Genomic DNA, 22,261 nt, shown 5'->3' with positions numbered 1-22,261 from the left:
TCTACCAAATGTATAATGTCATGTATCCATAATTACAGTGTCATACAGAGTAGTTTCACTGGCCTAAAAGTCACCTGTGCTCCACCTAATCACTCCTCCCCCATTTTCCCAGTCTCTGATCTTTTTCCTGTCTCTATAGCTTTGCCTTTTCCACAGCGTCATATAGTTGGAATCATACAGTATGTAGACTTTTCAGACTAGATTTTTCATTTACCCTCTGCATTTAAGGTTCTTCCATGTCTTTTTGTGGCCTGAAAACTCACTTAGGTTTATCTCTGAATTACATTCCATTATATGGATGTGCCACAATTTGCTTGTTCCTTTACCTATTGAAGAATGTCTTGATTGCTTCCAATTTTGGGCAATTATGAATAAAGCTTTTATAAATACTTATGTCATTTATGTATGGGTATAAATTTTCAAGTCATTTAGGTAAATACCTGGGAGTCTGGTTGCTGGATTGTATAGGAAGACTACACTTAACTTTGCAAGAAACTGTGACACTGTCTCCCAAGGTGGCTGTATATAATTTGCTTTTAATTGCATGCCTTTTTTCTCTTCTGTTTATCTTTTTTGCACCATTCTGCTTCTCACTGCCTATCTGAAGCTGTTGAGTGAAATATTGCATGAGACTAGTCATTTGTGCTTTAAGTGGTTTAAGGTATGAAGAAACTGCTTTTATATTTGTACTTCTGGAGTTGTGTAAACTTCATTCGTTGTTGCCTCCTGCTCTCATCTTTTCTTATTTTATCTTTGTGTGTTTTCTAACGCCACTGTTTATTAATTGTATACATCAAGTATTCATTTGAAATACCTTAAATGAGTGAAGCTTTTTCTGGCTAGGGACATTACTCTTATTATCTTTCTTAGGTCCAGAATTTATTTGTCTCTTGCCTAAATTTAGCCTCTGAGAAGAAATAACTACCTCTGATAGGAGGAAGATGTTTGCATCTCTTGGTTTCTCAAAGTGCAAAATAAAATTGTTTGGGAGCCATAGCTCATTAAAATAAAGTACAGAACCTTTAAAATTTTTTTTAATTGTTTTATTGCTTAAAGTATTACAAAGCGTATTGCATATGTGTCCTTTTTTCCCCCTGCCCTTGACAATCCCCTGGCCTCCTCCCTCCCGCCCCCCCCCCCCCCCCAAGTGTCTTATGTCCATTGGTTATGCTTATATGCATGCATACAAGTCCTTTGGTTGATCTCTTACCCCCCTCCCTCCTGCCCACCAACCCTCCCTGGCCTTCCCGCTGCAGTTTGACAATCAGTTTGAGGCAGCTCTACCTCTGTATCTATTATTGTTCATAAGTTTATAGTGGTCTTTATTATCCATGAATGAGTGAGATCATGTGGTATTTTTCCTTCATTGACTGGCTTATTTCACTTAGCATAATGCTCTCCAGTTCCATCCATGCTGTTGCAAATGGTAAGAGTTCCTTCTTTTTTACAGCAGCATAGTATTCCATCGTGTAGATGTACCACAGTTTTCTAATCCACTCATCTACTGATGGACACTTAAGCTGTTTCCAGATCTTAGCTATGGTGAATTGTGCTGCTATGAACATATGGGTGCACATATCCTTTCTGATTGGTGTTTCTGGTTTCTTGGGATATATTCCTAGAAGTGGGATCACAGGGTCAAATGGGAGTTCCATTTTTAGTTTTTTGAGGAAACTCCATACTGTCTTCCATAGTGGCTGCACCAGTCTGCATTCCCACCAGCAGTGCACGAGTGTTCCTTTTTCTCCACATCCTCTCCAGCACTTGTCGTTTGTTGATTTGTTGATGATAGCCAGTCTGACAGGTGTGAGATGGTACCTCATTGTTGTTTTGATTTGCATCTCTCAGATGATTAGTGACTTTGAGCATGTTTTCATATGTCTCTTGGCTTTCTGAATGTCCTCTTTTGAGAGGTGTCTGTTTAGATCCTTTGCCCATTTTTTGATTGGATTGTTTATCTTCTTTTTGTTAAGTTGTATGAGTTCCCTATAAATTTTGGAGATTAGGCCCTTATCAAATATGACGTTGGCAAATATGTTTTCCCACGCAGTGGGCTTTCTTGTTGTTTTGTTGGTTTCTTTTGCTGTGCAGAAGCTTTTTATTTTGATGTAGTCCCATTTGTTCTTTTTCTCTTTAGTTTCAAATGCCCAAGGAGCTGTATCAGTGAAGAAATTGCTTCAGCATATGTCTGAGATTTTGTTGCCTTTGGATTCTTCTAGAATTTTTATGGTTTCCCGTCGTACATTTAAGTCCTTTATCCATTTTGAGTTTATTCTTGTGTATGGTATAAGTTGGTGGTCTAGTTTCATTTTCTTGCATATATCTGTCCAATTTTCCCAACACCATTTATTGAAGAGACTATCTTGGCTCCATTGTATGTTCTTGCCTCCTTTGTCAAATATTAATTGAGCATATTGGTTCAGGCCGATTTCTGGGCTCTCTGTTCTATTCCATTGATCTATATGTCTGTTCTTGTGCCAGTACCAGGCAGTTTTGAGAACAGTGGCTTTGTAATACAGCTTGATATCTGGTATTGAGATCCCACCTACTTTGTTCTTTCTCAGGATCGCTGCAGCTATTCGGGGTCTTTTTTTATTCCAGATGAATTTTTGGAGCGTTCATTCTAGGTATGTGAAGTATGCCGTTGGTATTTTAATGGGAAGTGCATTGAATTTATATATTGCTTTGAGTAGTATGGACATTTTAATGATGTTGATTCTACCAATCCATGAACACGGTGTGTTCTTCCATCTCTTTATGTCTTCCTCTATCTCTTTTTTCAACGTCCTGTAGTTTTCTGAGTAGAGGTCTTTTACCTCTTTAGTTAAGTTTATTCCTAGGTAGCTTAATTTTTTTGGTGCGATGGTAAATGGGATTGTTTTTATGAACCTTTTAAATTTTGAGCAGGGAAAAACTCTCAAAGGAAAACGTGTTTTTTTTGTTTGTTTTGTTTTGTTTTTTAAATATATTTTATTGATTTCTTACAGAGAGGAAGGGAGAGGGATAGAGAGTTAGAAACATCGGTTAGAGAGAAACATCGACCAGCTGCCTCCTGCACACCCCCTACGGGGGTGGGCTCGCAACCCAGGTACATGCCCTTGACCAGAATCGAACCCAGGATCCTTCAGTCCACAGGCCGACGCTCTATCCACTGAGCCAAACCAGTCTGGGCGGAAAACATTTTTTGATGCCTTTCTTAAATTCTTTACAGGATCTCCTTACAGTATTTTTGTTCCAAATACATGCTGCTCTATATTGAGCTCTTTATTTGGAGAAGTTGTCTAACAATGCAATGAAGGAAGATATCTTCTAAACTGTGTTGGCAAATCCTATCTAATAAAGAGGCAATATGCAAATTGACCATCACTCCAACACATAAGATGGCCATTCCCATGTGGTCAAAGATGGCCAGCAGGGGAGGGCAGTTGTGGGCGATCAGTCCAGCAGGGGAGAGAAGTTGGGGGGGACCAGGCCTGCAGGGGAGGACAGTTGGGAGGGACCCAGGCCAGCAGGGGAGGGCAGTTAGGGGTGACCGGGCCAGCAGGGGAGGGCAGTTAGGGGTGACTGGGCCGGTAGGGGAGGACAGTTAGGGGGGGACCAGGCCAGCAGGGGAGGGCAGTTAAGGGTGACCAGGCCAGCAGGGGAGGGCAGTTAGGGAGGGACCAGGCCAGCAGGGGAGGGCAGTTAGGGGCAATTGGGCTGGCAGGGGAGCAGTTAGGCATTGATCAAGCTGGCAGTGGAGTGGTTGGGGGGTGATCAGGCTGACCGGGGAGTGGTTAGGGGTGATCAGGCTAGCAGGCAGAAGCAGTTAGGGGCAGTCACGCAGGCAGGCAGGTGAGCGGTTGGGAGCCAGCAATCCTGGATTGTGAGAGGGATGTCCGACTGCCGGTTTGGGCCTGATCCCACCTCGAGGGGTCCCAGATTGGAGAGGGTGCAGGCTGGGCTGAGGGACACACACACACCCATGCACGAATAACATGCACTGGGCCTCTAGTAGAGGGATAAAAGAGAATCCCATTAGGAAACCCCAGGGTTCCTTTCCACATTATTTCCTTCTGAAACTTCTCTCTGCTCAGGTTTTGTATTTTGTTGAATGTGAGAGTCCATTTCCCCCCCTTTAAAAATATTTTTTAAATTTATTGTGGTGATATTGGTTAAGAAGATCACATATTCAAGTGTACATATCCATGATACATGTATGCTCACCACTCAAAGTCAAATCATCTTCCTGCACCATATATTTGGTCCACTTTACTCATTTTCTTAAAATGAGCATAGAGTAAATTTTTTCTCTTAAACAAGTCTCAGAATTACCAAGCGTTAGGGAGCAATATCCTTAGTTCAGCAGTGCTTTTATGAAGTTAAAAATTGTGAAATGCTTTTGTATTGTATTTGAAAATGTCATGTCTGGTATACTTTGAGAGCAAATTTTTTAACTTATTTATTTTAAAAACTATATTTTTATTGATTTTTAGACAGAGAGGAAGAGAGAGGGAGAAAGAAAGAGAAACATCAATGTGAGAGCAGAACATCGAATGGCTATTTTCTACATGCACCCCCCCCCCCCCCCCCCAGGATTGAAGGTGAAACGCAGGCATATGCCCTAACTGGGAATCAAACCAGCAACCTTTTGGTGCATGAGACAACATTCAACCAACTGAGCCACACTGGCCAGGGCTAGAATAAATTTATTTTTGAGGTAGCCATTTTCAAATAGATTACTAATTAAGATTTTTAAAATGCCTTTAATGTAATAAGACTTTCTCTTGTGGCTTAATAAGTTGGATTTGTTTTGTTCCGAAAGAATGTTTTTGAATGTTTTGAGTGAAGATACATCCTCTCAGTATAACTAACATTTGCACATGAATTCTGATTTTTATTTTAAAGACTGATTTTTAATAGTGATACTCATTTTGTTCAAATTGCCATTTTAACGTTATTTGGCTTATATATTAAGTGTAAATTCTTGACCTAGAAGATCGTAAGGTTTTACTAATGATTTGCTAGATAGTTATAGATTAATTTGCCTTTTTAAAAAATATATATATATTTTATTGATTTTTTACAGAGAGGAAGGGAGAGGGATAGAGAGTTAGAAACATCGATGAGAGAGAAACATCGATCAGCTGCCTCCTGGACACTCCCTACTGGGAATGTGCCCACAACCAAGGTACATGCCCTTGACCTGAATCGAACCTGGGACCTTTCAGTCCAGTCCGCAGGCCAACGCTTTATCCACTGAGCCAAACTGGTCAGGGCTAATTTGCCTTTTTAAGGGTCACCAAAAAATGGCACTTTTGATGAAACTGCATTTTAAGGCCTGCAGGACATCTTGAACCAGCTTGGTTTTTACTCTAAATTTCCCTGTCGTCTCAGCTTCTTCCTTTAACATGTAAGTCTTTTCCTTCCCTGCCATCCAGACAGGAAGATGGGAGAGGCAGAGATGGCCTTCATTGTCAGTAGTTCTTGATTCTTGATGTGAAAATGAGTAGCACAGTCATCTACATTTGATCCAACATCTCTATATCTTCAGTTAAATAGCTAAAAGAAGTAAAATACGAAGGCAGTGCTTGTGGAATGTACAGTGCATGTTGGTGACACACACCTCATTATGATTCACCTGCTTGCTTCTCCTATTGGGTTGTTTGTTCCTTTTGAAGGCAGTGGATGTTTCTCTTGTGTTTCTGTTTTCTTTTCAACTTGATCAAATTTCACAATCATAGCCATATCTGGTTTATCAGACATGGTTGCATGGGAAACAGAGTTAGACACATGAGCAAGTGGAGTTCAGTCTGTGCAGTGGCTGCTGTCGAATGTCCCATTTATTTTTATTCTTAAAGATTTATTAAGACAATAGTATGGTCAAGACCTCAGGGGACAGGTGCAGGGTGGAGGGGATCAATGGGGGGAAATGAGATATCTGTAATACTTTCAACAATAAAGATAAATTTAAAAAAGAATAAAAATCTCTATTTTCTATTGGCTGCAAAACTACCTAGTCACTTACACAGTATTTATCACCATGATACCAAGTACTTTTCAAATAGAACAAAACCACTGAAGCAGCACTGATAGCTGGGTAGCCTACAGAAGGTGATGTGCAGTAAAAGAATTATAGTTTCACTCCCCAGTCTTCCCCATTGCCTAATTACTTTTGTTTGTTTTTTATTGATTTCAGAGAGATGAAGGGAGAGGGAGAGAGAGATAGAAACATCAATGATGAGTCATTGATCAGCTGCCTCCAAGCCCCCTACTGGATGGGGATCTGGCCTGCAACAAGGCATGTGCCCTGACTGGGAATCAAACTGTGACCTGCTGGTTTATGGGTCGACAATCAACCACTGAACCACGTTGGCCAGGCTTGCCTTTTAGCTATTCTGAGAGTGGACAATTTATTCTTTGGTTTTATAAACATAATCCTGTACTAATCTGAATACAGTGGGGCCTTGACTTATGAGTGTCCCGACTAAAGAGTTTTTTGAGATACCAGCTGTCTCTCGGCCGATTTTTTGCATTGAGTTGATAGAGTAATTTGAGTTAACAAGCTCCTTAACGAGCTCCTTAACTAGCTCAGTCTCGGAACGAATTAAACTCGTAAGTCAAGGCCCCACTGTATTTATAATGTTTTCTTCCCCTCATTTTCTTTTTAAAATATATTTTCTACTGATTTCAGAGAGGAATGGAAAGGGAGAGAGATAGAAACCTCAATGATGAGAGAGAATCATTGATAGGCTGCCTCCTGCCCTTGTCTGGATAAATTTTACTTCTTTCATAAAACCTCCTCTGACCTTCCAAATCTGAGTTATATGTCTCTCCCATGTTTTAATCAGCTCCCTATACTATTTGTTTTACAACACTGTATTATTACTTACTGTCTATTACTTGGACTGTCTCTATCTTCTCCAATAGAATGAAAGCTACTTGAGGATAGGGCCTGTGTCTTGTTTATTATTTATTATATCCTTAATACCTACCATCATGTCTGTTACATAGTGGCATTCAGTGAATATTTATTGAGTGAATGAATGAAATTTTATTCTGACCCCTCTGACTGTTTCTACCTTCCAATAATAGCAGTATCACTTAAGTTTAAATGGTAATTTTATAATAATTATTACATGTTTTTATTCTTTAATTCCTTTCCGTATGATTTGATAAAGCACATTATCTGACCAGATAAACTCAAAGATTTTTTTTTTTTAAATATGTTTTATTGATTTTTTACAGAGAGGAAGGGAGAGAGATAGAGAGTTAGAAACATCGATGAGAGAGAAACATCGATCAGCTGCCTCCTGCACATCTCCTACTGGGGATGTGCCCGCAACCAAGGTATATGCCCTTGACCGGAATCGAACCTGGGACCTTTCAGTCCACAGGCCGACGTTCTATCCACTGAGCCAAACCGGTTTTGGCAAACTCAAAGATTTTAGAATTACAGATTTAAAAAATTAGAGTAGATATTATGCATTTGCAGATAACATTTTTTTTAGTGTTTGATTTCAAAGCATGGTAGCCATAATTGAAAAATAAACTTTAGAAATCATCATTGTCCTTACCTATCCATCAGTGGGTAACAAAGGACTTATTATGTCTTATAGGATGAATGTACAACACTATAGCTTTGCTCTTGTTAATCTTTTGGCTAATGGGAGCTAGCTAAAAGTCTTCAACTCTGAAATAACAGTAAGCCATGTTCATAAAAACATGTAAAAATTCAAAACATTCTATAGAAAAAATATAGAGTGTGACCAAATTAGTTTGAAAATCTTTTTGATCCTAGTTTATTTTCTTCTGGTGGGACTAATACTTCTGATCATCAGAAAATTTGACATTAAGTTTTTCAACATTTGTCTCATCTCTCCCTACCTTAAAAATAGATTTAAAATATTATTACCATTGTTTCCTTTTATATAGTGCTGTAATGGACTACATTTATAGTTTATAGAAGTTTCTTAACATGTCTCAATACTTTTTTCTTTACCCTTAAAAGTCTGTTAGTAGTAACTGATGCGGGTTTCTGAGGTGAGTAGCTGTGAATTCTGAAAGTATTACAAATACAAATGTTTCTCAAAAATGTATAGAATAATTCAGTCTTAGAAAGAAATTCATTTGGAAGTGAGCAATATAAACTGCTTCTTAAGCAGTTTACTGATTTCTGGAGAAGTCATCTGTTTTGTCAGTGTAAATATTGAAGCTGCTATTATTCAAAGATATTTCATTTTAAAAAAGGAAGATGTTATAAAACATTTTGTTGACAAACATATGGATAATACTTTTTAATGTTTCAAGAATATGGGGAGCTGTAACATTTAAATTCACAATCATTTTCTCTTTGCCACTGTATGATCGTTTCAGTATTTAAATCAAGTTCTGTCAAGAGGAACCTAGTAAGTTTCATTGTAGACTCTTGCTGTAATGTCAGTGAGTTTGAATCTCCTTTGTTATGGTGAGTGGTTATGAAATCAGTAACTTGACAGACCCTGAAGTGAGACTGCTGGAAATACGTCATGTCTGCCTTCATGGTGACAGCTGGCTACAAAACAAACCCCACCAGAGCCATTCTGCAATTGACAAGGGACTTCAAAGGCCAACAGGGCTGCCACTTCAAAGAGAATTCTGCCATCTCTGGCTTGTTGAAAGAAGTTAAATGGCTGTACCCTGCCATAGCAGAAATCTCCATGTTTAGACTTCTCCTCCTTTTGATCTTAGAAAGATGTATGAAATGGGCTCTAACTTAAAGAAATGATATAGTCTGTATAATGGCAACCCAATATTATTCTGCATTTCTCTCCACTTATTAATGGAAATTGCTCAAATATGTTTAAATAACAGCAAGTCTAAAAACTCAAATGTCTCAAGATGAATGTTCAAAAGAAGAATTGAAAATCCATATTAATATTGTACTAACCACCTTCACAATGTGGAATAAGTCCTATGGTAGATAAAATGAAACTCTCCCATGTTTTTTAAAACTCTCTTTAGTTTCTCTTTGTGTTTTTACCCCCTTTAGTAGAATCGGATTCTGAATATTTATAGTAAGAATGGCCTAAAATTAAAACCTACACTCTCAGGGTTGATTTGCATAGTTTAGACCAGGGGTGGGCAAACTTTTTGACTCGAGGGCCACAATGGGTTCTTAAACTGGACCGGAGGGCCGGAACAAAAGCATGGATGGAGTGTTTGTGTGAACTAATATAAATTCAAAGTAAACATCATTACATAAAAGGGTACGGTCTTTTTTTTTTTTTAGTTTTATTCATTTCAAATGGGCTGGATCCGGCCCGCAGGCCGTAGTTTGCCCACGGCTGGTTTAGACAGACATTTCTCTACTTTTAAATAACTCTGTAGTTAAAATTCTAAACTACCTTATATTATTTAAAATATTCAGTTATACTGGATACAACTTTGAAATAATTATCTCATCTCTGTCTTAAAAACAAAAGATCTCAGTTTTAATAAAACTCTTAATAAAAGATCAGAATACATCTTTAAGAATAATAAGGACAAGGCAGCAATATGAATTTTTTCTTTTAGAATATTGAAAGCCCTAAAAGATATCCTTTTGATGGAGTCATATTTAATATACTTGAAAAAGAAAAAGAAAACTTAAGAAATAACATGGCAATAAAAGTATGGAGATTTTATATATGATGTGAAGTGAGAGGGTTAGCTAGAATTAAAGTTATTAAAACTCAGTGACATAACCTTTTCTTAATTACATGTTTTCTTTCTCATCCTATGTGCTGTATAAGAATAAAAAACTAGGAATCCTTAGATTCTTTTGCTTTGATCTCCTATTTCCTTATTTCTTAAAAAATTTTCTTACATAAAGTTAACTTGGCAGAAGCTTTAGCCACTAATATAACTTGCTCTATAATTTTACCAGATGGTGTCAGTAGACAACAACTAAAGAAACTGTGAAGGAAAACTGAAGCCCCCAGGAAATAACCACATGTGATGCTATGACCAAAAAAAATATCTATTTACACAACTTCTTTTAAAAAATGCATTTGTGTTTATCTTTTTTGTTACTATAGTTTCTTCCTCTTGAAATTTTTTTGATAAGATTGTACATGATTGTATTGTTCCAGAAGTTCAGGAAATACCTGTCTCTAAATTTCAGCTTGATTTTTTTCCTTTTTATTCAACAAAGGGACCACATCTATATTTTCAAAAGTTGTAATCAAATGAAAAAATTAACTGCAGTGGAAAAGAAATAAAACCTTGGCACAAAAATTGAACCACAGAGATGAGTGCCAGAGTCTATAGATACTGGTTTTCAAAGTAGACATGTTTATGTACTTCTGTCTAAACTGAATCACCACTGCTTCACTGGGTGGGAAGCACTCTTGGAATTTGTGGCAGATCTATAACAGATGATATTTAGTTTGCTTGTAATGAGTTCTTGGGGTGTTTGGCCCTTATTCTGTTATCTCCTACTGAGAAGTTTGATAAACCAAGTTATTGATGATAGAGGCAGTCATCCAAGATATGGCTGAAGGTGAAGTCATGAGAGCCAGATGGCTTCCTACTGATTTTTATATGCAGTTTATGTTCTCCTTGGCTGCATTTTCCTGGATGTTTTCATTGAAACATATCTTCTAGAGAAATTTGCACAGCAGGATTTATCCTACACCACAGATAGTTTTTGTGTGTGGCATGTCTGTTTTGGCACTCATTTGTCTTTTCCTTTTATCTCCACCCTCTTTAATGAATAAATAAAAAGGCAATAAGGGTTAGTGTAAGTGCATTAAACCAGAAGTTAGGTGATGTGGAGTCTATTTCTTCTGTTTACCAGTGTGATTTCGGGTAAGTTCTGTATTCTTTCTAAGCCTCTATAACCTCATCTGTGTGGAGTAAGTTATTATCCCCACAAGTGTTTTGGTAGGCTATAAAGCCTCTCTACAAATGTTGAGCCTTCTTATTATGGCTACAATAATCCTATATGTGTGAGGGGTATGTATGTATATATGGATGTATGTATGTATACATACACACATTCATGTGATGCTTATGAGTTCCCTTTTGGTATCCTTCGGTTGCCAGACATTTAATTCTACCCTTTTACTTTTCTCCTTTGGGTAATAGTAAACGTTTGATGAGATCAAATAACTGTCATTTCATTGGCCAATATTTTCTTTATCCATTTTCCAGGGTTTCTATTGAAATAATGTTTTGTCTACAAAAATATGTCCCTAATTAATGAAATATCTGTTTACTCCTAGGTAGCTGTTTATTTTTCAGCAATGCAAATAAGGATTAAAATTTTCAATTAAAATGCCAATAAACTTTTATTTTTATTGTTGAAAACTTAAGGAAACAGTATAAAGCTGTTTGATTCAAATTGTTCATTTGATCTCAGAAAAAGGGCTCAAGCCCTAAATGCTCTGTTCTCTGTTGGTGACTTTATACTAGTGAGGGGATTGCTGTTTTCTGTAATGAAATGGAATTAATGTTTTCTCCATGTTAAATTATTTCAACCAAGAAAGAAATTTCTTTCAAAACAACTTCTATAGCCCTTCTAGCACATACTTTATCCCATTTCTCTGACTTCCTAGCAAAGCAGAAAAAAAAGTTTTTTAGGCGAGAATTTACTAAAGCTGAAAGTTCAAGGACAGTCTTGTCTTTCCACCTCTATTTTTATTTCTTTTCCTGAATTACTAATTTCTCACAAACCCTAATAAAATATAAAGAAGTCTCAGACCCAGATGCAGAAGAGTATAAAATGGTGATGGCCACATCTTTGTTGCTGCTGGAGAAAGAAAATGTGATGTTATTAAGATTATTTCAGTCCTTTCTTCCAAGAGTTAGAGAGGAACTATAGAGTTTATGTGGACCCAGGAAATTATTAATTTTTGTTTTACTTGATTCTGGTACAGCCTGTTTGTGGCTAAAAATAAGCAAATTATAGGAGACATTAATCAAGTAACAATCGTCTGAAAAAAATAATTTTCAGTGCTTTAATTCAGATTTTTAGTTTTGATGCTGTGTTACTCACAAAATCACCTAAATAGAGTTGGCAGTGAGTTAAACACTGGCCATCAGTGGCATGAGAGTATAGGGGCAGGGGGACATTTGCTTTGCTTTGGAAGTGTGTATGCACATTTTACTGATGTCTGATTTTTTTTTAGGCTTCATCTCAGAATGGTGAGTGCTTGTTATAGCATTTATCTACCCCCAGGTCTCTGAGTTGATTTTTTTTAAGAGAAAAGGAAAATTGAGAGGGCTTGAAAAAAGAGGCATTTCACATTGTCATGGTTCCACTCTCTTAAAATTTTTCTTCAGTTGAAGATTTGTTACCTCAGCATAATATCACTGGAAACATAAAGAGAGTTGCCAGTGAGGGAATCCAGCCAATCAGTGTGAGTTTATCTCATCTACAAGTCAGTCTTACCCTGTGGATACTTATAAACCATACTCTTTTATAGAAATATCCGGCATTGTTACATATCCTATGGGAATGTTAGCCATATTTTGAGAGAGTAAAAACATTTTGAAAATTCCTCAACCATGGAGCACATTAATTATTTAAAGTCATTTGTGGATTATTTGTTCTCACAAACGTTTGGCAGTGTTGACTTATTGGAGAAATGCAATAATATATAAAAAGTGAAGAAATCTAGTGACTCCCAAAGTTGAATTGTGGAAATATGGGTTTCTATGGTTTCTTCTTCAGTGCTGTATCTGTGACTCCTACTCATATGTGGGTTCTTCATAAAATCAGGAGTAAAAGATAGCAACAGTACCTGACAATTCCTAAGTTTAATACACTGCTGAAGTCAGTGATATCTGTTTCTGTTAGGTTACCTCAAGAATCACTTAGGATATTTTATTTTCAATGAATGGGATAGAAAATTATAATCAACACTATTGTATGTCATATGCATGTAACTGTGGACCAAAAGCAAAAATAAAAATTTTAAATTCTTATTTTGGTAGCATCTAATTTATTTTGATGTTATTCCAATGGCACCATTGCCCACCCTCCTCAAAGAATCTAATGGGGGAGAAAAAGAACCTAGTGGAGTTAATTTTACTGTACCTCTCTTCCTGGAGTTCATCATTGTCTAAAAAATGGCGCCTGGTCTATCCTATACTTTACCATCATCCCTGTATTGGTCAGTACTTTCTTGCCTTAATCCAGCTCTCCAACTCTTCTTACCCCTTTAACATCTCCCTACTAAGTCACCAAAATTTACAAATTCATCTGTCTTCATTCATTTAACAAATATTCACCGAGTATCTTTCTTCTCTGTGCCAGGCACTGGTACGTGCATTCTTAGTTTTCTTCTTAAACCATCTTTCACCTTCTTTGCCTGAAGTGTAATCTGGCCTCTCCCCTGGAAACTCCAACAACCCTTTCTGGTGCTAAGTATTTATCCCGAGATCTTAGTGTTAGAGGTAGGACTCACATCCTTGTTTCCTGGGGCATTGTATTATTCCATCACCTTCTTATAAGACTCATTGCTTCTTTAAGGGTTATGTTATTTAGCTATAGCATTGAAGCTTTTCAGTGAAGACTTTTGTTATCTCACTAACCAGAATCTACATGGATCACCCATTTGTTACTTCGTCTTCTCAGTTTGTTACCAGTTGTCCTTTGCCTCCATTGACTTCCTTCATTTTATATCTAGCATTCTAGACCTTGTTGTTATCTAGTCTACCTCTGGCTTCACTCATTAAGCATCTTCCACTCTAATCACAATTTTGTATCATTTTAATTTTCTTGTTCAAGTATTACCACTACAACTATCTTTCCACATCATTTGAACTTACTTGTCTCTTGGTGTATTCTAATCCATTAGACTGTCTTTGCTTTCCTCTCTATTCAGTTTAATTCCTTGGTCCATTATTTTCATAACTAGAGGCCCATTGCAGGAAGATTCCTGCAAGAATAGGGCTTCCTGCTGCCTCGCTCCCTCCCGTCTCAGCTGCCTCACTCCCTCCCGTCTCCGCTGCCTCGGCTCCGCTCCCGTGTCCGCTGCCTTGGCTCCGCTCCCATGTCCGCTGCCTCGGCTCCGCTTCCGTGTCCGCTGCCTTGGCTCCACTTCCGTGTCCGCTGCCTCGGCTCCGCTTCCGTGTCCGCTGCCTCGGCTCCGCTCCCGTGTCCGCTGCCTTGGCTCCGCTCCCATGTCCGCTGCCTCAGCTCCGCTTCCGTGTCCACTGCCTTGGCTCCGCTTCCGTCTCCTCTGCCTCGGCTCCCTCCCTTCTCCGCCACTTCGCTCCCTTCTGCAGCACTTGGCTTCCTTCTATGCTGTCTTCAGTCTTCGCTCTGCACCTGCATATGCAAATTAACCACCATCTTTGTTGGGTTAATTTGCATACTCATCCTGATTGGCTGGTGGGCGTAGCAGAGTGACACCAATTTGCATGTTTCTCTTTTATTAGTGTAGATTCTGATTTTACTATTCTAAGCCCTCTTGCCCCTCTATTTTGTCAGAACCCTTTGGTACTTTCCTGTTGCTTTGGGGATAAAAGCAAAGTACCCACTATGACCTACACGATCTTTTTACACATCTGGTCCCTTCCTTCCTCTCCTGCCACATTTGTCCCCTTCTTTCCTTTGTTCTGAAAGCTTGTGATACTTGGATTTTTTTTTTTTTTTTTATCTTCTCTTGTAGATATGTGCTTTCCCACTTCAGGGCTACTATACATGCTGGGACCTGAAGCTGGAATCCCTTTCTGGTCCATTGACTTACTTGGGGAAATTTTGTCTAGGCCCCCAAAACATAGATCAGAACCTCATGTTACTTACTATTACAGCTTCCTGTAACTTCTTACATATCTGTTCACAATGTATAATTATATATTTATGAATTAGTTACTAAATTCCTGTATGGATTCTAAGCTCAAGAGTGATAGAGAAACATGTCTTTTGCTTTCTGTTGTGCCCTCAATGCATAACATAAATTATCTGGTACCTAGTAGGAAATCAGCATTTTGGAGGAGGAGAGAAGGGAGAGAAAGGAAGGATGGAAAGATGTAAAAGTGGGCATGGGAACACTCCTCAGAGTGATTCTTTAGATACACTTGTAGAAAGCTGTTTGGGGACTTTTTGAACACTGATAACATTATAGCAAAGTGTGAATACAATGGAGTCTGACCGTCTAGGTTGGAACCCTTGATCAGCCTCTTCCGGTTGTATGACCTTCAATACAGCACTTAAATTCTAAACCTGTTTTCTAAAAATGGGGATAATAATAATATCTAATACTAACCTCATAGCATCATTTTGAGGATTTAATGAGTCAACCCATGTAAAATATTTAGAGTACTTCAAAGTATTCATGTAATGTAAGTTGCTGTTACTATCATCATTGCAATAATTATAGCTATTCCATATTCATAAAGGACTGTACTATTGGTATATATCTTGTCAAAGAATTACATGCATTGGCCAAAAAAACATATTGGGGAAAAAGAGATTTCTAGTGTAAACACTACCATAAAACTCCATTAGGAATTCTGTAAACTCAAATTCTTATTAGTAGTGATTATGAGGTACCTAAAGGAGTTTGTTAGAAGAGAATGGTTGAATGTATGTATGTATGTATGTATGTAGGTAGGTACATACATTCTCACTAATACTTTAAAAACGCTCCTCACCTCAAGCTTGGCACCTTTTTTTCTTTTCTTTTCTTTTTTTTTTTGTAATTGTAAAACATTAGGTCTTGATCTGTAATTTTCTTGAAATTAAGAAAATAGTGGACTTTTCAAATGAAAATCATCTGACTTACATGATGAATTCTTAACCTCTAGATAATTTTCTTTTTGTACACTCTTATTTTCTTGTTATTCTTCCTCCCCTCAACCCCCCACCCCCGCCCAAACACACCCTTAGGAGATTTATGCCTCTTAATCTCCCAAGAAATTATAATAAGATTTTCAATAAGCATCTTTGAAGCTACAGAAAGTCTTTTACTCTCAGTTGTGGAACAGAAGGTTGGAAACTTGAAGTTGCAGTCTTTGCCAGCACCTGAAGCACCCAGTTGCTTTGCTTTCTTAAGGAAAATGGGTCTGTGGTAAAGTCATAATTTATTCCCTTTTTATTTTGAGTAAAAGTTTATTAGCTTGTGATTTAAGCAAACCATCTGGCCCTTCTGGCACTGTATACTATCAAGCCCTGTGTTTCCTCCATAATATGTTACTGGAGGCAGCTAAGTTACATACTTGAATCACAGCTCTTGCCTGATCTTTTTTTTTATGTCTTAAAACATGTGCTTTTGAAAATTGTACTGTGACCTCAACCACATTTTTAAATTGTGGAGAATTTTTTTCATTGTTTAGTATGGTATGTATCTCTTCTTTTCTTCTCAACTTTCATTACCATCATTTCTTAGTGACTATATCCAAAACTATACAACTGCTGTGTGGTAGGCATGTAATGGAATAGATATCCAAATAGAGATAGTGGAATGTCTTCTCGGGATTATGGAAAAGTAACAGAAAGTGCGAAGTATTTCAATTTGAACTTGAGACTGGTTCTCTGTCTTGGAGCCAGAGCACACGTCAGATGATTATTTGGAAACCCTGCTTTATGGTACCATTCTTGCCTTAAATACTAACATGCTTTCAAACTTTTTTGAGTGAATGTGTGGTCTGGGGTAGAAATACCTTGAGGGCCTCACACTCACATGATTGGGAAAATTAAGCAATCTTTAAGAAAATTATGTTTTAGTAACAAGCAAAATTCTGTAAATGAAAGAATGTAATGAAAGATAAAACATGTCAATAAACATGGCAGACTAGATGCTGGGAAAATAACTCCACAGAAACAATTGAAGATAGCTAATAAAATATGTATTCATAAATTGGCAAGAAAGTAAATTCTCATGTGTAAAAAAGAAGGAACTCTTAGCATTTGCAACGGCATAGATGGAGCTGGAGAGCATTATGCTAAGTGAAATAAGCCAGTCAATGAAAGAAAAATACCACATGATCAGGGGATGAATAGATGGGGAATTTAAAGATAAGTACTTGAGAGCTGTTGAACTTGAACGGTTTTTTTTTGTATGTTGACAGTCCAAAAGAAAAAGTCGATGGCAGCCCATGGTAGAGAATCTAATAACAACCAACCTTTCTCCACTTATTAAAAAAGTAGTTACAGTGCCCCAAATTGGTCATTTAAAAACACTAAGAAAATTGACTGGCCTTTGGTGAGACTAAAAAATAAAAAGAAGGAAGGCACCGTGAACAATTTTTGGAATGATAAAGGGCTCATCCTACAAGTCCTGCAAGTATTAAAAAGAGACAGGGTGTTTTTGTCAGTACATTTGAAAATTTAGACTAAATGAATAAATACTAAGAAAAATGGAATTTAGCAAAACTAGTGAAATATGAAAACAATAACCTGAAAAGAAAAAAGTCAGTAATAAAGTTTCCCTCCCACAAACTTTAAGCCCAGGAGTTCAACTGGTGATTTTTAATTCCATCTAATAAAGAGTGAATATGCTAATTGACCCTCATGCTATTGCAAAGATGGCAGCACCCACAGCCAATAAGGAGGGAATATGCTAATTGACTGCCCTGTCCTCAAAGATGGCAGCGCCCACAGCCACAAGATGGTGGCACCCAGTCCTCTCAGCCCCACTGGGGTGGCAGACGTGCAGCAAGGCCTGGCCGCTCCACGTGCCTGCCTCTGGAGTCCCCCAGTCCCCTCGGCCCCCCAGGGCCAGCCCAAGGCTCAGGCAAGCCTCGGATGTCAGCTGCCCAGCTGCCCAGGGCCGCCCTAGGCTCAGGTAACAAGGGTCGGCCGAGGCTTGCACTGCCGGCAGTGGCAGCAGCAGAGGTGTGATGGGGCATCACCTTCCCCTGATTGCTGGGTTGCCTCCCACCCCTGAGGGCTCCCGGACTGTGAGAGGGGGCAGGCCGGGCTGAGGGACCCCCCCTCCAGTGCATGAATTTTCATGCACCGGGCCTCTAGTAAACATATAAGGAGAAGTCATTTCAGTCTAACAGAAACAGTTTCAGAAAATAAAAAAGAGAACAATAATCACCGACATTTTATAAGGGTAACATAACTTCATATCAAAACTTGACAAAGTTAATATTGGAAAGGAAAAGTTTCTCAACCATGAACTTTCTAAACAAACTATTGCCCATCAAAAATTAGTGTATGTGAAAAAGGAAAATATTCTTGAAGAAGTTTAGTTTATCTCAGGATTTTAAGACTGGTATCATTAGAAACCTAATTACTGTAGTCTACCATATTAAAAGATAATAAAAGTCATGTGATCATCTCAAGAAATGCATAAAATTTATATTAATTTTTAGTTTAAAAACGTACCTAGCTAGCAATAGAGGGAGTTTCCTTAACTTGATGAACTACTTATTTATAATAAAACTTTTAAACATTCCTTTTAAGATCAGGCACAGAACAGAGTGCATCCTGTCATTATTCTGAGCTGTGCAATAAGGCAAGTAAAAGAAACTCAGATTTCTAAGGATTAGAAGGAAAGAGAAAAAACTATGAGTCAGATATAATATGGTTATCTACATAGTAAATAAAAAATATATATAGGTAAATAAGAGCATTTAAGAAGGCTACTGGATATAGTATCAGTATACAGAAATCAGTTGCATTTCTATAAACTATGCCAAACAGATTTTTTTTAAAAAAAGATACTATTTACTATAACATTAAAAAAGCATATTAAGTGCCTGAGAATAAATTTCATTAGAATATTTGAGATATTTATGAAAAAAATTATACAACTTTGTGAAAGATATCAAAGTTCTAATTTTATCTCTTACATGAACTGTTCTAGAACAGTGCCTGGAACATGTAGAATCAAATATTTTTTGTAGAAATTCAAGAATAGCTAAAATGCTTTTTCAAAAAGCATCTTAGATATCAAGACGTATAAGCTATAACAATTAAAGCAATGTAATTTTGGTGCAGGGATAGGCAAACCAGTAGAACATAATAGAAAGCACAGAAATATATTTGATAACTGTCAAACTTTTGTGCACCGGGCCTCTAGTTTTTAATAAATGGTATTGAGGCATTAGATATCCCTATGGGGAAAACTGACACTGTACCTCTACCTCACACCATATGAAACAATCAGCTTCTGGTGGATTAAAGACTACATGTGAAATATAATCCTTTTAAACTCTTTGAACACTTCTCATTGAGGCATTGTATTACAGACAGTCACAAAATAACAGCATATTGTGATGGTTAATTTTATTTGTCAACTTGACTGAACCACGAGTGCTCAGATATCTAGTTGAACTCTCTTCTGGATGTTTTTGTGAGCATGTCTTTGAATGAGATTAATGTTGAAATCCAAAGACTTGAGTAAAGCAATCACTTCCTAATGTGGGTGGCTCTCACCCTGTTTTATTCATTCTTCAGTCAGTTGAATTCCTGAATAGAACAAAAAGGATTCCCTTCTCCTGAATAAGAATAAATCCTGCCTGATTGTGTTCAAACTGGGATACTAGTTTTTGCCTGCCTTTGGAGTGGACCTGAAACTTTGGCTCTTCCTTGGTCTTGAGCTTGTCAGCCTTTGGACTGGAATGACACCATGGACTCTCCTCTTGGGTTTCCAGCTTGCCTACTCACTCTGTGGATGTTGGCACTTGTCAGCCTCCATAATCATATAAACCAATCCCTTATAAAATATATTTCATAGTATATTTTATATATTAATATAGTATGATATATTAATATTATAATGAATTATATTACTAAATAAAACATTAATGTATTTTTTTATTTGTCAAGATTCTCCAGAGAAACAGAATCAACAGGGTATATGTTGAATACAGTATATGTTTATGTGTATGTATATGCATAAATACACACATACACACTGTATTCAGTATACTACATCTTACTGGTTCTGTTTCACTGTAGAACCCTTACTAATACTACATATAATAATAAAAATTTATTTCTCAGTCATGTAGATTGGAGGGTTAACATGGTTGGCTCTGCTTTAGTTGCTGACTAGGGTGGCTGTGGTCCTCATGGCTTATTCTAGGACCCAGCTGAGAGGCAACAGCTATTCAGTACATGGTTGTTATTTTTTTGTTCTATTTTTGTGTGTGTGTGTGTTTTGGCAATGGTAGAAATGCATTCTAATCACACATATTGCAAGCCTCATCTTGTGTCTGATCTGCTGACATCCTATTGTCCAAAGCAAGTCACATAGCTAAGCTAAAATCTAGGGTCAAGGAAATGTACTTTGTCTCCATCATATGGCTTTGGCAGTGATGTGGACATATGCTATTACTGTAGAGGAATGAATAATTGGGACCACTACTTCATTATACTACTGAAGGCAATATAAAAGTTGGAAATATCACTAATATAGTATAGTATCATTAATATAGTATAACTAGAGGCCTGATGCATGAAATTCAGGTAAGGACCTTGGTGCGGGCCCCCACCTGCCACCCCTGCGGCCAGGGGCCTCTGCCGCCTCTGCCTCGGCCTTTGTCCAGAAAGAAGGACGTCTGGTCTAATTAGCATATTATGCTTTTATTATTATAGATATAGGAAAGGATTTCTTAAACAGTATGTAAAAGTTACAAATCCTAAAATAAATGCTTAATAAATTTGATCATATAATTTAAAGATATTTCAGATCATCAGAATACATCAGAATGAGGCCCTGGCCAGGTAGCTCAGTTGATTAGAGTGTCACCCCAATACACTAAGGTTGTGGGTTTGATCCCTGGTCAGGGCACGTGCAAGAATCAACCAGTGAATGCATAAATAAGTATAAATAAGTGGAACAGCAAATCAGTCTCTCCCCCTGCACCTTCCCTTCCTTCCTCCCTCCTTCTCTTCCTTCTTCTTTCTAAAATAAATTTTTTTTAAAAGTTAAAAAAAACATAATGAAAGGAACACATAAGCCACAAACTGGAAGAGATTTGCTACACATATAATTGATGAAAGGTTGTTATCTAGAGTATATGCTCATTTATATGTTTAAAATTCCTCCAAATCAACAAGGATAAGAAAAACAATGGGGGGTGGTAGTGCGGGGGGTTGGTGTACAGAGATTTGATTGAGAGTTTCAAGGAAGAAATACACTGGCCCCTAAACAAATGAAATATGTTTAACTTCACTGATTATTATTGAAATGATAAAAGAATTTGGTAAAAGATTGAGAAATTTATAATGAAGAAATCAGGCTCTTGCCATCTGAACCAACTAATCAATGCTATTGCTCAAAGTAAGACAGACACCTCTGTGTGTCTCTTTGTGTGATGTTTCATGAACTGCATAGCCTCACCTATGGAGTGCTATTGTCAGAAAGACACACACACACACACACACACACACACACACGCATGCACACGCGTGTCTCCAAATCAAATGAATTCTGTAGATTACAAGTTTCAGTTTATAGGAAACATGAGGAAAAGAGGAACAGCATAAATAGCTATAAAAAGAAAAAATCAAGTGAATCAAAAATATGGAATATTGTGTAGGACAAGTGACACTTTTATCAAGAAGTCAATGTCATGGGAAATTTAAAATGTGAGGAAATAGGCACCCTTTGTTCAAAAGAATATTCTTTCCTCCCTGTACTGCCTTAACACTTTTCTCAGAAAAATCAGTTGATCAGAAAAGTTATTTTGGGACTCTCAATTTTTTTCTCTTACTCTCTTTGTCATCCTTATGCCACTACTATCCCAAAGCTTTGTATTCCATTTTGAAGTTGGGAAGTATGAGTCCTCCAACTTTATTTTCCTTTTTCAAGATTACTTATATTATTCTGGCTTCTTTTTATTTCCATATGAATTTTAGGACCAGCTTGTCAAGTTCTGCAAAAACAAAACAAAAAAAAGGGCAACCAGAGGATTTATAGGGATAACGTTGAACTCTTGAACTCGTAGATGGATTTGGGGAGTATTGCAATCTTACCAATATTAAGCCTTTTGATCCATGACCATGATGTCTTTCCATTTATGTAAATATTCTTTAACTTCTTTCAACAATATATTTCAATCTCGTCTATATATCTTGCATTTCTTTTGTGAAATTTATACTTAGGTATTTCCTTCTTTTTGATGCTATTTTTCTCCTTTTTACTGAATTTAATGGGGGTGACACTGGTTAACAAAATTATACAGGTTTCAGAGCACAATTCTAAAACACACAATCTGTATTGTGTGTTCACCACCCCAAGTCAAGTCTCCTTCTATCACCATTTCCTCCCCTATGCCCTCCCTGTAGTCACCTCACTATTGTCCATGTCCATGAGTTTTTTCTTTCCCCCCTTTTTGCTTAATTCCTTCA

The 22,261-nt window shown here is 37.4% G+C and overlaps 2 protein-coding genes across 7 annotated transcripts in view; one reads left to right on the top strand and one right to left on the bottom strand.

The window, feature by feature from the left end:
• ERC1 (ELKS/RAB6-interacting/CAST family member 1) overlaps positions 1 to 22,261 on the top strand; it is a 503,328-nt gene that overhangs the window by 258,858 nt on the left and 222,209 nt on the right. The window lies entirely within an intron of this gene.
• Positions 5,610 to 5,745, bottom strand: LOC139005246 (thymosin beta-4-like). The gene is given in 2 exon segments (XM_070407553.1): positions 5,610 to 5,651; positions 5,653 to 5,745. Coding segments are annotated over 2 exon segments (135 nt in total).

The sequence above is a fragment of the Myotis yumanensis genome, unplaced genomic scaffold (genome assembly GCF_028538775.1).
Source record: "Myotis yumanensis isolate MYYU_CA2020_CCGP unplaced genomic scaffold, mMyoYum1.0.hap1 SCAF_3, whole genome shotgun sequence".
NCBI lineage: Eukaryota > Metazoa > Chordata > Mammalia > Chiroptera > Vespertilionidae > Myotis > Myotis yumanensis.
This window is presented reverse-complemented; position numbering and strand designations above follow the sequence as displayed.